The 21126-nt window shown below is 38.2% G+C and overlaps 1 protein-coding gene across 3 annotated transcripts in view; it reads left to right on the top strand.

Annotated features, from left to right (window-relative positions):
* The window catches only part of ubp1 (upstream binding protein 1), a 47555-nt gene that overhangs the window by 3878 nt on the left and 22551 nt on the right, over window positions 1–21126 (top strand). Inside the window, exons 2-5 of one of the 3 annotated variants that reach the window (XM_079829235.1) lie at window positions 14477–14628; window positions 14726–14799; window positions 20232–20337; window positions 20470–20576. In XM_079829235.1, the coding sequence (XP_079685361.1) occupies window positions 14477–14628; window positions 14726–14799; window positions 20232–20337; window positions 20470–20576 (439 nt within the window). The remainder of the gene's footprint in view (window positions 1–14476; window positions 14629–14725; window positions 14800–20231; window positions 20338–20469; window positions 20577–21126) is intronic. The other 2 variants (XM_079829237.1, XM_079829236.1) reach the window with 2 other exon arrangements.

Here is a 21126-nt window from a genome sequence, read left to right as displayed (position 1 = left end):
CCCCTAGAGTTAAACAGTTGAGTTTTACCGTTTTCAAATCCATTCAGCCGATCTCCAGGTCTGGCGGTAGGAATTTTAGCATAGCTCATGGTTCCTTGATTATTACGCAGGAATGAGAGTATAATTCCTAGCCATACCGGACTAGAAAATCACAACTTTTCATGTTCCGTCGGTCTCAGTACACAATAGGGTTGTGCCGATGGACGCTCCACCATCGTGATGCCACGCCCCCCATTGCGAGTCTTGTTGTGAGTGCGAAGCACACTAAATCCTTTTCTATAGTTAAAAACTTTGCAGGGATTGCCCTGAAAATTAAATTGAGAATATAACTAATGCATATATTCTATTTTAAAAACTGTAGTCTCTGCCAGATATAGCCTACATTTTGAAATAATAAACAAGGCTCAGACATCCATTTCAAGCATGCGTGTTTCTTTCAGCGCTTCCGTCAGTGAAACAACACACCACAGCCTGTTAAATATTTAAACAATTATCAGTAAATAATGGTAACCTAAAGAATATAAGAAAATTAAATATTATAAAAAAAAAATAATAATTTATTTCCCCTCAATGATGCGTCCCCTCCGCTCTGCGCGAGATCACGAGCTGGATAGACACCTTCTCAAATATCTTCGTCTTCATGTTTTCTCATGACCTTGCAAAGCCACACTTGTTGAAAAAGGTCTGAAGAGCGAATTTTATCTTCCACAGGGTAAAGACATTTAAGCTATGTTTGATTATTCACTGCCAGAGAAAACGAAAGTAAAATGGCCTGTGTGTGTGAAATGCGCTATTCAAATAAACTTGACGCGCCTTACCAAGTCTAATAACAAGCACAAACTGTGTTAAATAAAATTAAGTAAAAAGGTAGCCTATTCGTCCTACAATGTTTTTCTACTTTCCCACAGTAAAGGATGTGAATGGGTATAATAGACTTAATTAGGCTATAAACAAACGAAAGGAAGAAACGTTTATAATTCCTTGCGAAATGGGTGCGACGCGAGTGAAGATTTGAGAAAAGAAACGAGATGTCCATGTGGGATAAAATGGACTAACGTTAGGCCTATTGTTAAAATTCACGGAAATCGCAAAACAGAATAAAAAAGCTGACAAATCTTAAACTGGGCTCAGCCTACCTCTCTCATTCGGCATGAATCCATTCATGGCTGCAAATTTATTTCCTTTGTAAACAAAGCTTTGTGCTTCACTCTGTATTCACGTAAAACAGCATTAACATACAAAACACTGACGAAATTATAGTTTTGAAGTAGAAAATGGTATTTATGTAAAGAGATATATTAAAATAAAATGTGCACAACTCTTCTTAAGTGGAAGGAAGCTACTTTTTTCCCCTCACGTGCAACCTAGCGCGGATGAGTCATTATTTGGGTTAGAAAAATAACGAAATTATATCGTTTTTAAGTAGAAAATAGTATTTATGTAAAGAGATGGTAAAATACAGATATAGTAAATTATATATTTGTATTAATAAAAAAACGACGATATCATCGTCCATCACGATGTTTTATTGTAAACATCGTCAACTGCCAATTTAGGAGACATCGCCGAACCCTAGTACACAATGTAACTACAGAAGAGTCGAGTTTTAAATAGGAAAAAATATCTAAACTCGTTGGTAATTTTTGCGCGAGATGCTAACGTTCTAATCAGATTCAATGATCTATGCTAAGCTATGCTAAAAGTGCTACCGCCAGACCCGGAGATCGGCTGAATGGATTCAAAAACGGTAAAGCGCAACTGTTTAACTCTAGGGGAGTTGAAAAATGAGCCTATTTTCAAAAATAGTGGAGTGTTCCTTTAAATAAAAGGGTTTAAAAAAAAATTTATAGGAAAAATTAATCGGGGGGAAAAACTATTCCAGAAGGTTGTTTAAAAAAGTAGGCACGTTGCACTGATTGTAAATGAGCTTTCTGTTTGCCCTACTAATTGATGTCATTGATCTACTCTACTTTGCTTAGAAATCACATGGTTCACCTTTACAGCCTGACAGCCTTTTTAACATAATACAGAATCAGATTAGAAAACATCACATTATTAAATGTGTTTTCTGTGTGTTATTGTTTCTGGCATTCAGTTGAATCTGACTAAATATCAAGCTGTCATCATAGTGAGTTAACATTTTATTTATAGACATGCATTGGTTTTTCCATGAATTAAAGCTGATTGTGCTACAGTTTCTGAAGAGGCAAACCATGCGTCAATTGGATTATTAATGATCATTTTGGAGCTTATTTAAACTGTAGCTTTTTCAAATCCCTAGCATCTCTCGCTGTTCCCATTTGGCCATGAGGAGTTTACGGTCAGTGCGTGATAGGAATACACATTATGCGCCTGAGGTCAGGTTCCATGGAACAGTTTCTCTGGGATGTGGCAGCCTTCTGGAGGTTGTGGTGGAAAGAGCAACATCAGCATGTTCCCTGGAGCGCGCCGTTATTCTGCATGTGTGCGTATGCAAGTGTCTGAAGTCCTCAGAGCGAGGCCGTGTCGTCAGTGGTGGAGTTGACGTCCTGTGGTGGTGTTGGTGGGAGCGCTGGAGTGTGAGACGGGGGGGAGAAGGCGGTTCACATGCTCTCCTCCTGTCATATCAGGTTTCTTGCTCTTCCAGCACCCTGCAGATTTGCAGTTGACACTGCGCTCTATTGGCATTAGAGTCCACCAGACAGTGTTTATGGGTAGTCCAGGCACAACCTGTCAACAGACTTAAAGGTTAAAACCTACACAATTATTATAATGGAAATTATAAGGGATCATTACAAATTATTGGCTTATCAATATTGGCCAGATTTGTGGCTAAAATATGGCCCTATGAAATCCGTTTTATTTTTTCCCAAATTCCGTTTTTTTCCGTTAATTTTTGCTAATTCCTTATTTTTTCGTTTAAATTTAATTAATTTTTTACCCTTAAAGCTACACTGTAACTTTTTTATTTAATTCTTAGCTAAAAACACTCAAAAATATGTGCTCATTAATGTATATTTACTTCTTTCAAGTAATAAAGTATTCTCGTAAGTTTATAATATGTCATTGAAAATACATACGGGTGAGGGGTTCGAATGCGGGTCGCCATGTTGCCCCTCCATCTTGAAAGGACATTAGCCAAAGAGGGACATACCCGTAAATTCAAGCTTCGCCTTTCACGTTTTAACACTCGATGGCACCGTGTCGAATGTGGACGAGGTCGCCATGTTAATCTTGGACTAAATCGGCCACCGTAGGAGTTAAAACGAAATCGGAATTGAGAGGAACAGAAACTAATATTCACTGGATGGTCATATACCTTTTCACCACTAGATGGGGGAAAATATCACACAGTGTAGCTTTAACTGTTATTTTAGTCGTAAAAAGAGTGTGTTTTTAATGTTAATATAATAGAACATAAAATAGGAATGACCTTAAATTTATTGATGTAACAAACTAACATCACATTTACTTTTCAGGACAAATACCACAAGATGCAACATAACACTGCACTCTAAGTACTTCAAGTCACAACAAAATATTAGTGCTGTGAATTGATCATTTAAAAAAAACTATTTTTTTCTGTAATTAATCATGATTAATTGCAATTAAAAACATTGGAGTTCTTTAATATTTTGATATTGTAATAATTTCTGTTACTCTCCAAATTAATGTAGAAACAATTTAAAGACAGCATATTTTAAATGTGTGTTGTAATGGCATCTTTTTATGAATGAAGGGCAGTATCACCGATACTAATGTCTCTATGAAACATTAATGACGTTACATTACAGTATAACTGAAAGCTCCCAATTTCAACATTTATTAGGCTGTAAAAAATAACAACTTTTAATTTAATTGAACTTAAAACAATCTTTACATAAACCCATTATAATAAATATTATATTTATATGTGGCCTTACCTGTCAGACATGGTCTACACAGAAATTGAATAAAGTTATCAATACCTTTCTTAACAGCATAAATAATAAGTGAAATATAGATGAATCATCATTAAAGCTACAATCTTCTGTTCCCGTTGTTCTTTGAACATTAATGACAGACATTATCAGTGCTGCTGTCACTTTAAGATCTACCGCTTCAGAACATGAAGCATTCAGTGCATCTCCCGCGCATCTCATTTTCTCAAGTTCATTTAAGACATTATTTTCCATACAGTGCATTAAAAACAAGGCAAAATACAGCAAGCACTCCCCGCGAGGGAACTACTCGGCTTGGTACTGAGGGCTTAGCGTTTAGTTTCTTAACTTTTTGCCGACGAAAGCAGAGCCGTGGAGATTGTTTTAAAGGGGGGGCTGAAATGACGGGAGGGGTTGTGCTTTCCCAGATTTGCTTCCCCCGGTCTGTATTTTCCCCAGACATAGGCTACGTTCTTCTCCCACACAAAACCGCATTTCATTCCAAATATGTAAAATTCCGGGAAATTCTGCGTTATTGATATGCGGAAATCATAGGGCCCTACTAAAATATATTTAAATCCAGCACTAATTAAATTAGATTTGTGTTATCTAATGTTAGAGTTGTGTTTGTGTTAATGTGGGAAATATTATAACAAATAATAATCTGTGCACACACACACAGATTATTTTTACTGGGCTTGACATTAACACCAGCCAAATGCGCTGGGTATCAGCAGTGGCGTGTAACACAGCCACTCCTACTAGCCACTTTGGCGGGTAATTTTGTAAATAGATTTTGTGCTCCCGCATAAAGCCATCTCTCAGCACTAAATTGAGTTATTTTTTGCTGCTTATTGAGCTTAAACAGTTAAATACACACACAATAAAGTCAAAATGCCGGTCTTAACGAGTATTCACATAAACACAATCAGTTCTGTTTTAAGTGAACGTAACAGTTGAGAAAGAAAACGCATGTGTAACAGTATAATGGATCCGTGCGTCAGCTCTTAAAGCAGGGGTGTCCAAAGTCCGGCCCGCGGGTAATTTGTCAGAAATGTAGGTTAATATCTAATATTATTTCATTTTTAATGTAGACATGTAGGTAAATGAGCAATAAAGGCCTAATTGCAGACTATTTTTGTCTTAAACTTGCAATTTTGTGCATTTGTAAATATGTTTATAGACTTAAGTACCATAAAGCCATTCTAGATATTGAAATACAATTTTTTCTTTTTGCCATGTGTGCACTCCAAAAAATGCTCTTACTTAGTATTTTTGTCTTGTTTCTAGTCTAAATGTATCTAAAAAATCTTAAATCAAGATGCATTTACTAGATAAGTTAAATGACATAAGATTTTTTTTCTTGTTTTCTGGAAAATAAAATGAAATTGAAGTGTGTTTTTGCTTAAAACAAATATCTGCCAATTGGGTAAGAAAAATAATATTTTTTCTGTTTGCATTTTTGTTTCTTGTTTCTGTCCCAAACAGAAGTCAAGAAAAAAAAAACGCTGATGTCATCAGTTCATTTCAATTATCATACAGTGACAGTGTGGGCTTTAGATCAATAATTAGATCAGTAATTTCGTTTAAATGGTTAATTTAGTTTATTAATTAGATTTATTTCGATGTTTAGTTGAAAAATGCAGTGTCCCCAACTGAGCACGCCAAGCCAGAGGCAACAGTGGCAAGGAAACCAAAACCCCATCAGGGGCATAATTTAGTGGCTAGTAACTGTGGAAAACCACTAGCCACAGTGACTGCTGAGCAAAAAAAATTGTCAAGCCCTGAATATATATTACATATAGTCCATGTAAACATTTAAATGAGGTCATTTTTATATATTCAGCTATTTTTTTTTATCGTCTTGTGGAATATAAATTAAAAAAAAAATATTTTATGTAAAATATATTTTTCAGGACAGTACTAAATAAAAAAATAAAATGTTGTATGGTACCGCTTATTTTGTCAAAATTAGGGGTAAAACAAGGGGTATGTAAACTTTTGACCTAAAGTTTGCAGAAAAGTATGTGAACCGCATGCAGAATTTTTAACAAAATATGAGGGATCATAGAAAATGCGTTTTTTTATTTAGTGCTGTCCTGAATCAGATATTTTATATAAAAATGTTTTTGTACATATAGACCAAAAAAATGCTGAATTTATCTAAAAAGTTTACACAGCCTTGATTCTCAATACTGTCGTTCCCTGATGATCCATGGCTGTGTGTGTGAGTGTTTTGTGATGTTGTTCTTGAGTCTCTTGTTTGTCCTGAGCAGTTAAACTGACCAACATTCTTCAGAAAAATCCTCCAGGTCCTGCAAATTCTTCAGTTTTCCAGCATCTTTTGCATATTTGAACCCTTTCCAGCAGGGACTGTACGATTCTGAGATCCATCTTTTCACGCTGAGGACGATTGAGGGACTAAAAACACAACTGTTAAAAAAAAGCTTCAGACCATTCATTGATGCTCCAGAAGGAAACACGACGCATTTAGAGCCGGGGGTGAAAACTTTTGAGCACAATGATGTCCAAATTTTTCTTATTTTGATTCAATTTAAATTGTATTAATTTATTACTGCCCTTCGGAAGCAACAGAAGATACTTACATGTTTCCCGGAAGACAAATGAAGTACAATTTACCTTGATCTTCAAATTCAAAAAGTTTTCACTGTACAGTCGCTCCTGGAAAGGGTTCGAATATGCAAAAGATGCTGGAAAACTGAAGAATTTGCAGGATTTTTCTGAAGAACGTTGGTCAGTTTAACTGCTCAGGACAAACAAGAGACTCAAGAACAATATCAGAAAACACACACACACAGCCGTGGATCATCAGGGAAAGACAGTATTGAGAATCAAGGGTGTGTAAACTTCTTGTGGACTGTGTGTAAACAAGTAAATATCTTATTCAGGACAGCACTAAATAAAAAATAACATGCATTTTGTGTCATCTCTCTTTTGTTAAAATTATTCACAGATTCTGCAAGTGGGTCACATACTTTTTCTTGCAACTGTATATGTGTGTGTGTTTTTGCATTCGCTAGTTCATTCAAAATGGTTCTACGGCATGACAAAGCAAATAGAAATATTCCAGTTTAGTTTCCGATATAATAAAGTAATGAAAGCTTCAAAAAGAGTTTTAAATGAACTATAGCATGTCACTGCAGGATACGGCTGCTTTTCATGTCAGCTGCCCTTATTTCTTCTGATCGCATTAGCCATTGAACGTTTAGGAAATGTATACAGGAATGCTAGATGCAGTTATGGCTGCTTCGTTGCAGGTGTTTTCCGTCAGATGGGTTCAATACCCAGATTTCATGGTGATATGTTTATGATTTTCCCACTGTATCTGTAAGTCAGTGCAGTGACAGGGCGCTAATGTGATGTTTTCGTGCTGAGGTGAATGAGGTTGTGAGATGCTAATTATCTGTCTTGCGATCATGTGGAATGAGCAGCTGTGGAACGGAATGTTTCAGTGGAGCTGCTCATATTTCAGAAAACACTTGCAGATTGGCGGGCAGGAGGGATCCTGCGGCCGACACTGTGACAAACGTTGCGTCATTTCAAGCATGCTGGCAGCTGACTGACTCTGCGTCTTTAGCTGTCTTATTATGCCTCGGCCTCATACCACCAGTATTTATTCACCCCCTAATATCAGAGTGAAATAATTGTTTATTGTTAAAGTGCCACAATTATGCTTTTTCGGACTTTACCTTTCATGTAGTGTGTAATATAAATCTTTGTGAATGTGAAAGGCTTGCACAGTGCACGACAAATAGCCATTTTCTTCTAAAAGAGAATCGATTCTGAACCACCTAAAACGTCAGCAACTCCAGTCTCGCGAGTCCTGTTGCATACCTACTAATTTGCATAATACCAGCCTATGGTTTTCTTTGGCCCTGTCCCAAATGGCACACTTTCATGTGCACTTTCAGTCTTGTGGACTTACAGTTAGGGCTGGGCGATATGGCTGAAAACTGTATCACGATATAAGTGTATCATATCGGTCGAACATTTTTATTTTAAACGTAACTTTCCTCTGATTATAATCCCCTTAGTTATAAAGGCAGAAATGTCAACAACAACCATGGAAAACACTCAAATAATTAAAATATAAACTCAAGTCTAAAATCACAATGAACACTAAACAATTATCCCTTAACATTAAGGTGCAGTGCCTCCGTTATTTCTTTGTACCGTTTAGATGCTTTGTCATAAGGCACTGATGCAGAGTAACATTACCTCTCGATGTAGTTTCAAAGGCTGAATCCGAAATCGCCCCCTATGCCCTTAAATAGGGCCCTATTTGAGGGGACAGCCATTTGTAGTGGTGTCCGAAACCATAGTGGACGTTGAGTGCACTCATTTTATCCCACTTTGCACCGTAATAATGAGTGTACAGCTGATGTACACACAGCGGATGTCTGAATTCACTCACTTGTTTTCATTCACTCCTTCAAGTGAACTGTATTAGTGGAATAAAGTAGGGAATAGTGATTGATTTCGGATTCAGCCAAAGTCAAGAATAGCACAACGATGAGCACGTCGAGTATAAACACCGCCCCAAAGAACGAGGCGTGTGCACTGCGGAGCCAGACGAAAGTATAAACAAGGCATAAGGTGGTAAAACAAGTTTGTGGTATTACTAGTGCTGGGCGGTATGACCAAAAATGTATATCACAGTATTTATCTAAATTATATCGGTTTCACGGTATATGACGGTATTTTTTCCCCTATGCAAAACCAGGTGTTAATCACATTTTCTACTGATTGAGAGAGGAAATACTGCAGGAGATTCACTAGAATACCCTGTTTTACTGTCATGATGAGTGAATATTGTAGAAAAACTCCACACTAGAGTTAATACAGGTTAACAATGCCTCATAAAATGATGCTGTGGAGAGACAACAACTAATAAAACAAAGACCTGCAACACACTCAGAGTCATACTTACAGACACCTGAATATTAAGTTGAATATTATATTGAGTTGAGGGCACCTTAAGCATTTTAAAAATCTAATCCTATATAACAACAAACTGCCAAAACGAGGAGAAACGTGGATATCAAAGAGAGCACTTTCTGAACGAATGACACATCAGTTTAACATAGAAAGAATAAAGCAGTTACTTTTTGCCCCATTCTTCTTTGAATTGTCAGTTTCTTTATTCATTTACATCATTGTCTTTTGTGTAGCAGAATAATCCATTGTGTCAGCGCGTTCGTGATTAGACACATGGTTGTATCAGTGTAATCAGTGCATATATTTCATTTTAATAAGACGTGATGAAATATGCGCGCACGCTTCTGGTTCATGTCTAGACTAGAGCAGTAGAGTATATGAAATATGTCCATTAAAAACTTAAGCGCGCTGGCTCCGGTCTAAATCAGTGCTATATGATCCATGTGGAGAACGCTGTTAATCTCATCGCGGCGCTCCGCGCAGAAACCGCTCTCTCTCTCGCGCGCGCCGCGTGAATTGCACCGCAATGTACACACAACGCTGTCCAACTTCACGAACGTTTTCATTCACTCCTTCAAATGTGATAACGTAGGGAATAGTGAATGAGGGTATAGGATTCAGCCATACAGTGCATCAATGAAATGGGTCCCCTCTCAAACAATGACGCTCTGCGCCGCGTTCCGAACGTTGTTAAAGCGACATATACCGGTACTGCGGTATCATCAAAATTCATATCATAAAAAAAATAAATACCGGTATTCGGTATGAACCGGTATACCGCCCAGCACTAGGTATTACCAGTCTTGGTAGGGACGACGGTCTTACATAATTTGGAGACGACATTGGGCTTGACTTATACAATCCCAAAAACTGCCATACAGACTTGTTTTCCTGTTTTATCAACAATTTCCTCGCTCGCTACGGCACTCATTTTCTACTTTTAACTCCACGCCGGTTCTGTTAATGAAGAATGAATCCATCACGAGACAACGATATGGCGCAGCCAAAGTTAGAGAGACTGAATCTTTAAACAAACATTTTTCAGACTCTTTGAAAAATTATGTGAAGTGCATTATGTATATGTGACCCATGCTGGCAAAATGAGTCCGAAAGTGCATGGGTTAATTATGAGCTACAGGCAAAACAAGTGGAAAATGTCATCGCAATTAAACATCTAAAATTATCTTAATTTGCATGTTTTCTGAGAGGAGTACCTTTTCCTTTTGTCCATTAAAATGTTGTTTTTCTCCGCTCACTTCTGGACGACTGGAGCTTCCCCTCAGCACAAGTTTGGTACTGTTTTAAAGCGGACCGTTCCAACCAGACTGTAAAAAAAATATGGACGTAGTTTCCGGGACGTCACCCATAGGATTCTGAAGAGCAGTTTTGAAGTGTAAAATAGGTCGAGCTGGCCGTCGCCATCTTGGTAGCGCGTCACTCCAGGATAACAGAAAATGGGCAAAGAGGCGGGACGTGGGCGGAGCTGAAGTGACGCGATGTCTAACAGACAGCAGACAAACGACAATCCACATGTCACTCAAAGTGGCCACACCCTTAATTATGCAGAACTTTAAGGCTTTATATAATGTAAACGAAAAAGTTACAAAAATATTCACCCCCCTCACAGTCGTCATGAAGAGCAAAATTAGCCGTATAGACCAAAAGCCACAATTTGTACCAGACTGTAAACATGTTTTAATCTGCTGTAAAGTTTGGCATTTTAACATGAGCTCAATGAGATTCTGCTCCTTCTGGAGCCCGTCTCTAGTGGCCAGTCGATGAATTGCAGTTTAAGTCACTTCCGTATCGGCTTCAAGAGAAACTGCGGGAGGTTGCAGCTTGGTTCCAACTTGATTATTCATAGTGAATTCTCAATGGCGAGTCTGAACCAGTGAAATAATAATAATAATAATTAATTACATTTATATAGCGCTTTTCTAGGCACTCACTCAAAGCGCTTTTACATAGAAGGGGGGAATCTCCTCAACCACCACCAATGTGCAGTATTCACCTGGATGATGCGACGGCAGCCATATTGCGCCAGTACGCCCACCACACACCAGCTGATTGGTGGAGAGGAGACTGAGGGATGATACCATTCGTATATATATATGGGGATGATTAGGAGGCCATGATGGACAGGGGCCAATGGGCACATTTTTTTGGCCAGGATGCCGGGGTTACACCCCTACTCTTTATCGAAGGACATCCTGGGATTTTGAATGACCACAGAGAGTCAGGACCTCGGTTTAACGTCTGATCCGAAGGACGGTGCTTGTTACAGTATAGTGTCCCCATACTGGGGCGTTAGGACCCACACAGACCACAGGGTGAGCGCCCCCTGCTGGCCTCACTAACACCTCTACCAGCAGAAACCTAGTTTTCCCAGTTTGGTCTCCCATCCAGGTACTAACCAGGCTCAGCCCTGCTTAGCTTCAGTGGGAAACCAGTCTTGGGCTACAGGGTGATATGGCTGCTGGCGATATGTGAGGAATGTGATGTTCAAACTCATGCTTTGATGCTGATGTAAGATCCGAAGCACGCACAAAGATCCCGATATACACAAATTCACAGAAAAATTACAGTATTTCAAAATATCTGTCTTGGCGAGTATTCGCAAACATTATCTGTTGTCTTGAGTAGTGAACGTTTTGTTAACTGTTGGGGGAAAACATCTGATGTGGAACATTGTATTAGATCCGTGCGTTACAGTAGATCTTGTTTCATTAATGTTAATCAAACAATTGTGGTAAGGCGAAAAAAAGTTAATTATATGTATTTTTTTCCTATAGATATTTGGTGTTGAGATGGTGTGTGTCAAAGTTGTTATTACCTGGGATTTTAAGGCATGGTTGCTAGGGGATTTTGTTTTTAAACCTTCAGAAAACTTGAACTTGATTTCTCTCAAAATTGTCTTTGCTGACTCTATCGACTTCAAAAAGGTGTAGCTCAAATTTGCTCATTGCGACTCATTTTGCCAGCACGGGTCACATATTATAAGAAAATGATTGTGTTTTTTGACCTTGTATGCGTGTAAACATATTGTAGAAGTCTCTGAAAAAAAGTCCTCATGAATTCGAAATCAATCTGATTTACTTTGTTAGCACACATTAAAGGTCTTAGGGTGAATCCTAATCCGTGTAAATTAATACACAGAAAAAACACTCGTTTGCCGTGGTAATCTTTAATCAAAATCTGAAAAGTAACTTCCAGTCTGGAATGGCGTTCCCTTTCCGATGACGGCAGTTTGACGGCTTGGGTTTGAATATCCTTAACCACTCCCCTCCAACCGTTAGTCTGCTATGAGCGAGATATGGAGAAAACCCTGCCCTCTATAAGAGCTACGCAATATATAGAAATGATCGAAATATTGAAAATGTACATATCGCAATATGCATATCGCAAGGGCATGCAATATCTGAATGATTTTAAAAGGCTACTTCAACATTGTGAAAAGTGTACGTTTTAGGTTGACGCATATAGCAGAGAATAGACTGAGCACACGACTGTTACTTATGTGACTTGCTTGATGTTAAAAAGAGTTATTAAACGCAATAACTTGCAAAAAACTCCTTGCAGTCTCGTGCTGTCTGCTGTCTGACACACAACACAAACTTTTTTCGTGTCTTGTTTCACACTCGAACTGTCAAATACACACACAGTTATGTCAAAATGGCTGTCTGATGAGTATTCATGTAAACACAGTCGGTTATGCTTTAAGTGAAAGATATCATTTGGGGAAAGAAATTGATTTTACACACTTAAAGCAATATCGTATCGCATATCGAATATCGCATTATTTAACAAGGATATCGCATATCATATTTTTCTTCAATATCGCACAGCCCTGCCCTCTATTCAATATTACATTTCACTTGAAAATACGTCACAGCACTGAAATAAAATCACTTGCAACTTCCGGTTCACTGGGATTTTAAAATAGCATAATAGGGGCATTTTAAATTTGATCAATTTCGTGATGCACAAAGTTTGTGGTCGGTAAGATTTTTTTATGTTTTTGAGTGAAGTTTCTAATGCTCGCCGTGGCTGCATTTATTTGATTAAAAATACAGTAAAAACAGCAATATTCTGACATATTACCATTTAAAATATTCTATTGTAATATATTGTAAAATGTAATTTATTCCTGTGATCAAAGCTGAATTTTCAGCATCTTTCCTCCAGTCTTCAGAGTCACATGATCTATCAGAAATCATTCTAATATGATGATTTGATGCTCAAGAAGCATCTATTATTATCAATGTTGAAAACAGTTGTACTGCTTAATATTTATGTGGAAACTGTGATACTTCATAGAATAGAAAGAACAGCATTTTATCTGAAATAGAAATATGGTAAACATGAAATAAACATGTCTTTATGGTAATTTTTTCCACATTAATGCATCCTTGCTGAATACAAGTATTAAAGGATTAGTTCACCTTAATTTCCTGATCACCCCCATCTCATCCGAGATTTTCGTCTTTCTTTCTTCAGTGGAAAAGAAATTAAGTTTTTGAGGAAAACTTTCCAGATTTTTTCTTCACGTAAATGGACTTCAATGGCAACCAAAATGTTGCCAATGGCGTTTCAAAGGAAGGGCTTCAGAGGCTGGGCACGATCCCAGACGAGGAATAGGGTCTTATCTAGCCAAACCATCCGTCATTTTCGACAAAAAATAAACATGTATATACTTTTTAACCTAAATTGCTCCTCTTGTGCTGCTCTGCGACGTACCTCAGATTGCGCAATCACGTCGGAAAGGTCACGTTAGACGTAGGCGGAAGTACTGCCCTTTAAAAAAAAAAACTCCATCTCCAACTTCAAAATCGTTTGACATTGTTGTTTTACCTTTTATTGCTAAAGAATGTTTGTATTAGTCTTCGCACGAGCACTTTGTAAACATGGCGCCGTTACTTCTGTCTTTGTCTAGCGTGACCTTTCCGGCGTGATTACGCAATCCGTGGTGTGTCGCAGAGCAGCACAGGATGAACGATTTAGGTTCAAAAGTATATATTTTTTATTTAGAGAATGACCGATGGTTTGGCTAGATAAGACTCTATTCCTCAGCTGGGATTGTGCAGAGCCTCTGAAGCCCTTCCTTTGAAACTGCATTGATTTGGACCTTCAACATTTGGGTTGCCATTGAAGTCCATTATATGGAGAAAAATCCTGGAATGTTTTCCTCAAAAAACGTAATTTATTTTACACTGAAGAAAGAAAGAAATTAACATCTTGGATGAGATGGGGGTGAGTAAAAGATCAGGAAATTTTCATTTGGAAGTGACCTAAACTTTTAATTTGTTTGTTTTAATTGTACTGACCCCAAACTTTTTAACAGTGCATTAATATATGCTTGTAAATCTATTGATTTGTGACCGCCTTTTTTATGTGTATTTCCCAGTAGTCTGATGAGAACATGTGCTCTGTGGTCCAGAAACAAGCGATCACATGACTCGTGTGGTTTTTAAAGAGCCTATAGGTGAAAGCGGGCTCCTCATATACCTGTTTCCATAACAACCATTTCCATTCTGACTGAAGAGAGTCTGTGGTCCTAACCAACATTATTCACAGTTTCATAACTTCTGTTTCTCTGTGTGTCTGTCTTTGTTTCTCAGTGATGTGTTGGCTCTGCCCATCTTTAAGCAGGAAGATGTTAGCGTTCCCGTGGAGTCTGACACCAAGAATCCTCCGTTTCAGTACGTGCTGTGTGCCGCCACCTCCCCTGCTGTGAAACTGCACGAGGAGACGCTCACCTACCTTAACCAAGGTAGGGTTTCACTTTTCCGTACCTGTCGTTTCTTTCTCAATGCCTGCAAGAACACACAGAGAATGTGTTCAATAACACACTTTCCCCTCCCATGTAGGCCAGTCTTATGAGATCCGATTGCTTGATAACAGGAAAATAGGGGAGATGCCTGAACTCAACAAGACTGTGAAGGTGGGAGATTGTGTGTGTTTTGTCAGTGCGGTGTGCTTGGGGTTTTGTGTGGCGTGGCGTCTCCTGCACCAGTGAATCTACAGCGCTGCGGCTAAATAAAGGAGATGCGAGGTTTCGCCGGACGGCAACATTATATTTCCCTCCGGTTGAGAGTTTTGAACTTGAATTTGGTCCAAAAATTATGTTTTGCGGAATAAAGAGAAACCAATATGTTTATAACCAATAAGATATTGATTATTTTTTGATTTAAGTGTTTTTATTATTCATAAATGTTTTATTTATTTCCGTTTTTTATTTTATAATGGCTAATTTGTTATTCACAAACCTCTAAAAGTCAATAGCTAATTTTATTCAATTCAACTAATAATAATTAGGGCTGTCAAAAGATTAATCGCGATTAATCGCATCCAAAATAAAAGTTTGTGTTTACATAACATGTGTGTGTACTCTGTTAATTATTATTTACATATAAATACACACACAAGCATGTATATATTTAAGAAAAAAATATTATTTTTATATATACAACATTTATATTTATATATATTATAGATTATATAAATGTATATACATGCAAATATTTCTTAAATATATACATGAATGTGTGTATTTATATATAAATAATAATTAACAGAGTACACACACATATATTATGTAAACACAAACTTTTATTTTGGATGCGATTAATCTTTTGACAGCCCTAATAATAATAAACCAAAATTTCAACATAGCAACTGATGGAAGCAACGCATTAAAATACTAAATTATTTGTTTAACGACAGTTGTGTCATGGCATTGTTGGATACGGTTTATCTGTAAATAGGATCATTAAAAATTTGCTTAAAGGTGCCATTTAATTATTAACCATGGCATAGTTGAATAACAAGAGTTCAGTACATGGACATCACATACAGAGTGAGTCTCAAACACCATTGCTTCCTCCTTCATATGTAAATCTCGTTTGTGAAAAACACCACGGAAAAATAGGCGAATCTGTGCAACAGTCGGGATCATTAATATGTACGCCCCAACATTTGCATATGCCAGCACATGTTCTAGGCCACACGGAACTGCACAGCCGAATCGTTGGAAGTTCTGCAGGTATTGTGAAGAAACTAGCGTCATGCGAGGATAGCGAAAATGGCAGATCACGGAAATAAATGTTATGTTCCAGGCTGTGCAGGGGACGTGAGGACTTTTCATACCCTTCCCACAGAACAAAACTGTCAACAGACATTGTTGATGTTTATCTATAACCGGATACCGCAACAATTTAATTCAAAGTTGTTTGTTTGCTCTGCCCATTTCACCACAGACAGTTTTTCTAACCTGGAACAATATCAAACAGGCTCAGCGTCTGATACTGGAGAAGCGGCAATTCAAACTATATTCCCGCAAGCAGTAGTTAGTGATTTTATCCACTTATTGACTGTCTAAACAATTTCTGATTAAATTGGAAGTTTCTTAGTGAGACATTAAGATGCTAGTACAGTAACAATAGGAAACTCCAAGTAGCACACAAAACAGTTTGACAAACTGTTAATATTATTATTTCCTGCCAGTGTTGTCATATAAATCTACAAAATACAACCATAGATACATATGGCAATCCCTTTTATTGGATAGAACTATATTTTAGCCTGGATTTCATCAACAACACATAACTCAGGAGCTAACTATGTTAGTTTAGATGCTTCTAGCTAACGTCACCTTCTCCACCACTAAAGTTGAAACGATAGTCATTTGACAAGGCATCTAGTCAATTTGTTAAAAAAACTTTACTGTACTGGACAAACAATAAAGTTACGCCCTACCCAGTTCGCTGTTTAGAGTTTGTGATTCAAAGTGAAGAAGCTATCATTGTAAAATCATACGGCGACGCATTACAATGATTAAAATATTTTTACAATGCTAAAAACAAAGTTGTGACTGACGTTATGAGTTAACGTGTAAAGTTAATGTTATATGCTAGTTCACATGAAGACTGACGTTACGTTTTGCTGGTCTTACTGAATATAAAGACTAAACTTACCACTCAGAAGCGTCCATTTCCAATCTCAAAACAATCGGTTGTTCCTCAAAATCTGCATCTTCGTCAGAAACAGGATAAAACATAAGCTTGGATGCATAATCTCTCCATTTTCATGACGCACAATATAGATGTGTTTCTGTCACTAAAGCTACTGAAATTAGCAGCGCAGTGAAACAGCCAATCAGAGCAGAACTCCACATTAATATTCATGACCTTCCAAATAAGGCAAAAACAGACATTTTCATTCTAGGGACAATTTCTGGGGTTGTAAATGGACCTGTAAAACCGTATCTGGACGATTTTTGCCCTTAAATAAGTCACATACCCTCTATATTGATATCAGAGAACAATTTAAAATATTGTTTCAACTCATTCTAGGGCACCTTTAACAATTAAAGCCACAATATGTATTTTTCACCGCTAGAGGTCACTGATTCAAAACAAAGGCGTGGCTTGATGACGCCTGAATTTGGCGGAGCTTTTATTCTGTCACAGACGAGCACTTCCGCTTCTTCTGCTCGTGTGTATGTGTGGTAACGCAGCGTTGTTTTCTCTGTGCGTTCGCTCGGCGCCGACTATGAGACACTTGTTCACACTGCAGTAAGAGATCGATATTAGGTAAAACATGGTAAAACTGTTTTGAGCTGTAGAACAATGATCAGTTTTCTGTCAATGAATGTATCCAAACAGTTGCTCACCTGTCTAATAAAACACATCATATATTAAAGCGTCTTTGGTGTTTACATGGTTTCTAAAAAAAAAAACGGACATCGTCAGTAACGCTGGTATGTCATTGATAGGCGATGCACGGACATGGTACACGTCCTGGTTAAAATTGGTGATTTCTCTGGATTTAAACATTCTTGGAAACATTTGGGATAAGTACACAAGTCAACAAAATATATAACATTGTTCTAGTGGTTTTTGGATATTTTAATCCAAAAAATGTACATATTGTGCCTTATGCTGCGTTCACACCAAACGCGAATTGAGCGTCAAAATCGCGTCTACCGCGTCTAGTTTCACGCGCGAACATTTTGAATGCATTCGCGCGTCCGCAGAGAATTGGACGCGCGTAGAAATCGAGCGCTGGAAGCAAAATTGACGCGCGTTCAAGGCACTCCAGGAGAAATATGTCATAAAACACCACTCTGCCTCTTTTCATTTTCCTTAAACATATATATTAAGCATTAATAGCCACACAAATGTGGTCCAGGCAACTCCTACATTATCTTCACTACATGTATATTTAAATATCCTTAAAATATAAAGTTATGAAACTTCTCTTTGCCCTCAGTCAAAACGATTTGGCAGACAACAAATTATAGATTCATGAGAGCAAAGCTCGGCCGTTAGATCTACACAAAACAAACCACTACAGGACATCAGAGCCAGCGGCAGACGCCAGAAGGACTGGCCGAGGAAAGGCTGCCTTCGCCGGGGTTATGAGCAGTGATTGCCCGGTGATCGCCTGGATCTCACAACTCCAAAAACACAAGATAATTTTTTTTAAATAGGCGCTCTCTTTATAAATAAACCACATATTTGAGCTTTAAACAACTACATTCCCACCTGAAAAAGTCTTAAAACTACATTTTGTGACACAATAGTACTATTTTTAATTTATGCAGGGTTTCTCATACACGTCACTTTACCACGTGACCGCAGCAAGCAGGCTCCTGATTGGATAACGCGGCGCGAATTGACGCCAAAGTTAAAATTTTTCAACTCGGGCGTCAGACGCGAATTCGCTTCAAACGCGTGAATGCACAAAAGCACCATTCGCGTGTAACGCGCGTATCGCGCAAGACGCTCAATTCGCGCAAACTGGACACGCGAATGAGGCGGATTCGCGCCGCGCAAAACGCGCCTTCCGCGCCGCGAGACCTCCAGACGCGCGTCAACGCGCCTTTCCATTGACTTAACATTGAAATCACTCGCGCCAGACGCTATATTCGCGTTTGGTGTGAACGCAGCATTAAAAGGAACACGCCACTTTTTTTGAAAATAGGCTCATTTTCCAACTCCCCTACAGTTGAACAGTTGAGTTTTACCGTTTTTGAATCCATTCAGCCGATCTCCGGGTCTGGTGGTAGCACTTTTAGCATAGCTTAGCATAGATCATTGAATCTGATTAGACCGTTAGCATCTCGCTAAAAATATTTTACCAGAGTTTCAATATTTTTCCTTTTTAAAACTTGACTCTTCTGTAGTTACATCGTGTACTAAGACCGACGGAAAATGAAAAGTTGTGATTTTCTAGTCCGATATGGCTAGGAACTATACTGTCATTTCTGAGTAATAATCAAGGAACTTTGTGCCGTACCATGAGTACAGCGGCGCAATGATATTACGCAGCGCCTGAAAATAGTCCCAGCGCTCTCTGTGCAAGCGGGTTGGTTATGTTGACTGAAGTTCACAAGTATCATTGCGCTGCTGCCCTCATGGTACGGAAGCAAAGTTCCTCGATTATTACACAGGAAAATATGGAAACTCTTTGGTCATTTTTGAGCAAGATGCTGACTCTCTAATCAGATTCAATTATCTATGCTAAGCTATGCTAAATGTTCTACCGCCAGACCCGGAGATCGGCTCAATGGATTCAAAAATGGTAAAACTCAACAGTTTAACTCTAGGGGAGCTATTTTAAAAAAAGTGGAGTGTTAAAAGGTGAAAAAAAGTCTCTTCTGCTCACCAAAGCTACTCAAAAGACAATAATCTTTAAAAATAAAAATATGATCAAAAAACAGTAATATTGTGAAATATTATTATTGCTTTCTATTTAAATATATTTTCAAATTAATTTCTTTATTCATCATTACTCCAGTCTTCAGTGTCACATGATCCTTCAGAAATATGATTTGGTGATTTGCTGCTCAAGAAACATTTATTATTATTATCCATGTTGAAAGTTCAAAAGAACAGCAGTGAATGTGTGAATGCTGAATAAAAGTATTAGTTTCTTTTCACCCCAAACTTTTGAACAGTAAATAGACAATATTTATCTTGCATTCTCTTTGCTTGCCTCCTACGTAAACAAGCATACAACATGAACAATCTAATCTGATTCATGAGCAAATGACTCTCAAGAGTCAGTTCTTTTAATGAATCGCATCACAAACTACTGTTTTGAATCAATCTCAGCAATCCTTCACTGAATCAACCACAGGTCTTGCTGTATGTTTGTTTTAGAGGGCAGCAAATGAGGACGTTTACTTAGTTTTTATATCATCAAATTCAGGCTACAAGCTCACAACTTAGGGAAAAATCTCATTTCTTTTGCGGCGGTGCTGTAGATTCAGCGGTGCGGGATGGACTGGTGTGGTGTATGGCTCTTTAAGAGTGCTGCTTGTCCTGATGGTTTTGTGTTTGTGTGTGTTTGGTTTGGGGTGAATTATAGAGTTTAGTTAGGGTGGTTTTCCATGACCGAAGGCTTCAGTACATGGAGCATCAGCAGCTGGAGGGTTGGAAATGGAATCGGCCTGGTGACCGCCTCCTCGACATCGGTGAGAGCTTGTTGTGTGATTATATTAGTTTGCTGTCATCATTTTTTTTGTTTGTTTCATCAGGATAAGCGTTTCAAAGCAGCGTAAAGCCTCGAGAGGGAGTTTTTACAGTGTGTCATGTGTCTGTTACAGATATCCCCATGTCAGTTGGCATCACCGAGCCCCACACACACTCCTCACAGCTAAACGCCGCAGAGTTCCTGTGGGATCTTTCCAAGCGAGCCTCTGTTTTTGTGCAGGTACACACAACTACTCGCAAGATCTCTCCTTTGCTCTGAATTTAAGATCAAATCACGAACATGCGGTCATGTTGTGGTAGTATAAAGGTTAAAGTCAGCATGAAACGGAAATTGCGCTAGCCTTTTCTTCCCAAATGTGAGACACATCCGAATGAAACGGCTTCTTGAACAAATAAAAAAATGTAGGGAGGGACTTGTTTTTGTCTGTGGGTAATCGAGTGCTGCCGGGATGACGTCAAAACCCAGAAGACTAATTCACCACTGGTTCCTTTGAGACTCACACACTCCATCAATTAGATAACAACATAACATGCTAGAAACATAATAATCACTGCAATAATGATCCAATCATAGACACATTTGCCTATTAAAATCTAATTTGCGTTTTCAATATGGGTGTGTGTAATTTTAAGTATCAGTGTGTCTATTTAAATGCAAATAGCTCGTCTTGTTGGCAGAGGCTACCGTAAAACTTCAAATAATAGCCCGGGCTTCTATTTACCCAAATCACCGAACTGCACCGGCTTGTATTTGAAACAGGCGTCTATAA

The sequence above is a fragment of the Gobio gobio genome (genome assembly GCF_949357685.1).
Source record: "Gobio gobio genome assembly, chromosome: 11".
Lineage (NCBI taxonomy): Eukaryota > Metazoa > Chordata > Actinopteri > Cypriniformes > Gobionidae > Gobio > Gobio gobio.
This window is presented reverse-complemented; position numbering and strand designations above follow the sequence as displayed.